The 5,214-nt window shown below is 54.0% G+C and overlaps 1 protein-coding gene across 1 annotated transcript in view; it reads right to left on the reverse strand.

The window, feature by feature from the left end:
- Positions 1 to 947: 947 nt before the first annotated feature.
- Positions 948 to 5,214, reverse strand: part of LOC121363517 (spectrin beta chain, non-erythrocytic 4-like) — a gene marked incomplete at its 5' end in the record, with an annotated part of 17,721 nt that continues 13,454 nt past the window's right edge. The window contains 4 exons of the mRNA XM_041485919.1: positions 948 to 1,094; positions 2,829 to 2,871; positions 3,629 to 3,802; positions 5,076 to 5,211. Coding sequence (XP_041341853.1) covers positions 948 to 1,094; positions 2,829 to 2,871; positions 3,629 to 3,802; positions 5,076 to 5,211 — 500 coding nt within the window. The remainder of the gene's footprint in view (positions 1,095 to 2,828; positions 2,872 to 3,628; positions 3,803 to 5,075; positions 5,212 to 5,214) is intronic.

The following is a 5,214-nucleotide window of genomic DNA, read 5'->3' on the forward strand; positions in this document are numbered from 1 at the left end:
CCCGCCTCCTTCTCCTCTCTTTTATCCTCACCTCCTGCTCTTCCATCCCTCCTCTTCCCTCTCTCCTCCTCCTCCCTAACCCCTCCTCCTCCTTCTCCTCTCTCTCTTCTCCTCTTCCATTCCTCCTGAAGTCAATGGAGGGAAGCCCGAATTCTCCCCAGGACTCCCTGAAATTTCCCCGGACACTGCAGACCTCCCACAGGACTCCCCCAAACCCTGAATTATTCCCCCAAATCCCCACCAGGAAGCCCCCAAGGCCCCCCAGGTTCTCCTCAAATCCTCCCTGAACTCCTCGAAATCCCCCAGTACAACCCAACCCCACTTGCAGGGTGCCCCAAACTCCCCCTGGGCTCCCCAAAATCCACCCTGGGCATCCCATCTTCCCCCCAGGATTCCCCTATTTGCTCCTTGTCTTCTTCAACCCCCTCCAGGACTCCCCAGATTTCCCCAGGACACCCCAAAACCCACCCGGGATGTCCCATCCTTCCCCCCCGGACTCCTCAGAATCCCCCAGGCCAGTTTTGGGGTGCAGCAGGTGCTTTATTACATTTGTACAACGGCGGCGCTGGGGCCCCCCCGGCTTTCTATGGCTTGTGCTGGGGGAAAGGGGGAGCCAGGACCCCAAAATTTGGGTTTTGGTGGAACCAGGACCCCAAAATTGAGGTTTTGTGCAGGCCAGGACTCCAAACTCGGAGTTTGGGGGGACCAGGACCCCAAAATTGAGGTTTTGGGGTGGGCCAGGCCCAAAACCGAGGTTGGGGGGGGAGGGCTGAGACCCCCAAATTAGAGTTTAGGGCAGCCTGAACCCCAAAATCGGGGCTCGGGACCCCAAACCCAGGACTCGTGGAGAGGGTGGGACCCCAAAACTCAGGTTTTTTGGGGGGGCCGGGACCCCAAAATTTGGGTTTTTTGGGGGGCCGGGACCCCAAAGTGGGGGTTCGGGGGGGTCACTTCCGCCGGGGCCGGTCGGGGTCGCGCCGGGGGAGCCCCTCGTCGGTGGAGGAGGTGGTGAGGAGGCCTTGTTGCCACCGGGCCAGCTCGGCGTGTTCCTGAGCGCTGGCGGCCAGCGCCCGCAGCCAGCCCTGCATGTCCTCCTGGAGGGCAGAGACGGGGTCAGACACCCCAAAAATGGGGTTAGGGACCCCGAAAACGGGGTCAGCGACATCGAAAATGGGGTTAGCAATACCAAAAATGGGGTTAGACACGCTGAAAATGGGGTCAGGGACATCGAAAATGGGGTTAGGGACCCCAAAAACAGGGTCAGCGACATCAAAAATGGGGTTAGCAATACCAAAAATGGGGTTAGGGACCCCAAAAACAGGGTCAGCGACATCGAAAATGGGGTTAGGGACACCAAAAATGGGGTTAGGGACACCAAAAATGGGGTTAGGGACCCTGAAAACAGGGTCAGTGACATCGAAAATGGGGTTAGGACACAGAAATGGGGTTAGACACCCTAAAAATGGGGTTAGGGACACCAAAAATGGGGTTAGGGACCCCAAAAACAGGGTCAGTGACAATGAAAATGGGTTAATAACACCAAAAATGGGGTTAGGGACCCCGAAAACGGGGTCAGCGACATCGAAAATGGGGTTAGCAATACCAAAAATGGGGTCAGACACCCTGAAAATGGGGTTAGGGACACCAAAAATGGGGTTAGGGACCCCAATAACAGGGTCAGTGACAATGAAAATGGGTTAGTAACACCAAAAATGGGGTTAGGGACCCCGAGAACGGGGTCAGCGACATCGAAAATGGGGTTAGCAATACCAAAAATGGGGTTAGACACCCTGAAAATGGGGTCAGGGACATCGAAAATGGGGTTAGGGACACCAAAAACAGGGTCAGCGACATCGAAAATGGGGTTAGGGACACAGAAATGGGGTTAGGGACACCAAAAATGGGGTTAGGGGCACAGAAAATGGGGTTAGGAGCCCCAAAAATGGGGTTAGGGGCACAGAAAATGGGGTTAGGGACCCCAAAAACAGGGTCAGTGACAATGAAAATGGGGTTAGTAACACCAAAAATGGGGTCAGGGACACAGAAAATGGGGTTAGGAACCACAAAAATGGGGTTAGGGACCCCAAAGTGGGGTTAGGGGCACAGAAAATGGGGTTAGGGACCCCAAAAACAGGGTCAGCGACATCGAAAATGGGGTTAGGGACACAGAAAATGGGGTCAGGGACACAGAAATGGGTCTAGGGACACCAAAAATGGGGTCAAGGACAATGAAAATGGGGTTAGGAACCACGAAAATGGGGTTAGGGACCCCAAAAATGGGGTCAGACACCCTAAAAATGGGGTCAGCGACCTGGAAAATGCGGTTAGGGACACCGAAAATGGGGTTAGGGACACAAAAAATGGGGTGAAAGACACCAAAAACGGGGTTGGGACACCCAAATGGGGTTAGGGACACAGAGAATGGGGTTAGGAACCACAAAAATGGGGTTAGGGACCCATCAAAATCAACATGAGATCAGAACCACCCAAAGCACCATAAGAGCCCCCAAAAACACCACAAGATCCTCCAACCCCACCATCTGATACCCTAAAACCACCATGAGACCCCCAAAACCACCATGAGACAACCCAAAACCACCATGAGACACCCCAAAATCACCAACCCAAAACCCCAAAACCACCATGAGACACCCCAAAACCCAAATGAGACCCAAAACCCGCATGAGACACCCCAAAATCACCATCAGACACTCCAAAACCTCCATCAGACACCCTAAGCCCTACAAAGAACCCACAAAACCACCGTGAGACCCCCCCAAAACCCCCATCAGACCCCCCCAAAATTTACAAAGACCCCAAAGCCGCACCTCATCCTTGGCCTGCAGCAGGAACTCGCTCCCATCGCCGGTCCTACAAGACCAGGACATTGTCACCACGTCCCCATGGACTTTGGGGCGTCAGAGCCACCAAAAGTCAACAGGAGACCCCAAAAATGGTGTCAGAGACCCCAAAAGTGGCATCAGACTCACCCAAATCAACATGAGACCCCAAAAGTGACATCAGAGACCCCAAAAGTGGCATCAGACTCACCCAAATCAACCGGAGACCCCAAAAGTGCCATCAGGGCCACCAAAATCAACATGAGACCCAAAAAATGCCATCAGAGACCCCAAAAATGCCATCAGAGACCCCAAAAATGCCATCAGAGACCCCAGAGGTGGCATCAGACCCACCCAAATCAAAATGAGACCCCAAAAGTGCCATCAGAGCCACCCAAATCAACATGAGACCCCAAAAGTGACATCAGAGACCCCAAAAGTGGCATCAGACTCACCCAAATCAACCGGAGACCCCAAAAGTGCCATCAGGGCCACCAAAATCAACATGAGACCCAAAAAATGCCATCAGAGACCCCAAAAATGCCATCAGAGACCCAAAAAATGCCATCAGAGACCCCAAAAGTGCCATCAGGGCCACCAAAAATCAACATGAGACCCCAAACATGACATCAGACACCCAAAAAATGGCATCAGAGCCACCCAAATCAACACGAGACCCCAAAAATGACATCAGACACCCCAAAAAACTACATCAGAGACCCCAAAAAGTGACAGGAACCCTAAAAGCGTCATCAGAGACCCCAAAACCGACCAAGCCCAAAACTCACTTGAGCTTGAAGACGTTCTTCTTCTTCTTGTAGTCGCTGGCCACCTCGCTGGCGGCGCGGTGCAGGCTGAGCAGGGGCTCCCCGCCGTGGGTGGCGCCGGACGCGGGGCCTTTGGCGTCCTTGTAGAAGCCCAGGTCGCCCTTGGCCAGGACGCAGTAGAGGTTCACCCAGGACCTGCTCGCGGTGGGACGTGGGGTGACCACCAGGTTTTGGGGAAAACCGAGTTTTGGTGGACCCCCAGATTTTGGTGGATTGGTTGATGAATGTTCTCATCTTTGGTGAATTCTCAGATTTTTGGTCAATCTCTTTCATTGGGGAGCCCCAAGTTGTGGTGGAACTCCAAATTCTGGTGGGTTGTCTCCAGAGATGGACACCAAACCCTTGGAGAACCCCCAGCCCCTGGTGAACACCATCACTGATGGACCCCCAAGCCTTGGTGGGCCCCTTCATTGATGGACCCTCTGACCGGTGATGAATCCAAATTTTGGGGGATTCCAAGTCTTGGTGAACCCTCAAATTCTGTGGATCTTCTCCACGGATGGACCCCAGTCTTTGGTGAACCCCAACCACTGGTGAACCCTCAACCCTTGGGGAACCCCCTTCATGGATGAACCCAACCCAACCCTTGCAGAACTCCTTCCACTGATGTCCCCCCAACCCTCGGAGGAGATCCAACCCTTGGGGAACCTCAACCCTTGGAGAAGCCCCAAATCTTTATGAACCCCTTCCACTGATGAACCCCAACCCTTGGAGAACTCGCAACTCTTGATGAACCCCAACCCTTGGAGAACCTCCAACTCTCAATGAACCCCCAAATTCTGGGGGACCATTGATTAACCCCTTCCATTGAAGAACCCCAACATTTGGAGAACCCCCAAATTCTGGTTGACTATTGGTGAACCTGAACCTGCGGAGAACCCTCAACTTTTGATGAATCCCTTCCACTGATGAACCTCAACCCTTGGAGAACACCCAATTCTTGATGAACCCCAACCCTTGCCGAACCCCCAAATTCTGGTGGACCATTGATGAATCCCAACTCTTTATGAACCTCTTCCATTGATGAACCCCAACCCTTGGAGAACCCCCAACTCTTGAGGAACCCCAACCCTTGGAGAACCCCCAACTCTTGAGGAACGCCAACACTTGGAGAACCCCCAACTCTTGCCAAATCCCCAAATTCTGGTGGACCATTGATGAACCCTAACCCTTGGAGAAGCCCAAACCCTTGATGAACCTGAACCTGTGGAGAACCCCCAAGTCTTGATGAACCCCTTCTATTGATGAACCTCAACCCTTGGAGAACCTCCAAGTCTTGATGGACCCCAAACCTTGCCGAACCCCCAAATTCTTGTGGACCATTGATGAACCCCAACCCATGGAGAACCCCCAACTCTTGATGAACCCCACCCCTTGGAGAACCCCCATCACCACGATCCCCCCAGACCTGTTGGACGCCTTCTTGCCGGCGCCGTCGAGCTCGTGCTTGCGCAGCAGGAACCCCTCGTGCGTCACGGTGTGGGCGGGTGGCGGCGGCGGCGGGGGCGCGCTGCCCTGCGCCGGCGCTGACCGCGAGCGCCGCGGCT

This window comes from Pyrgilauda ruficollis, unplaced genomic scaffold (genome assembly GCF_017590135.1).
Source record: "Pyrgilauda ruficollis isolate IOZ18807 unplaced genomic scaffold, ASM1759013v1 scaffold726, whole genome shotgun sequence".
NCBI lineage: Eukaryota > Metazoa > Chordata > Aves > Passeriformes > Passeridae > Pyrgilauda > Pyrgilauda ruficollis.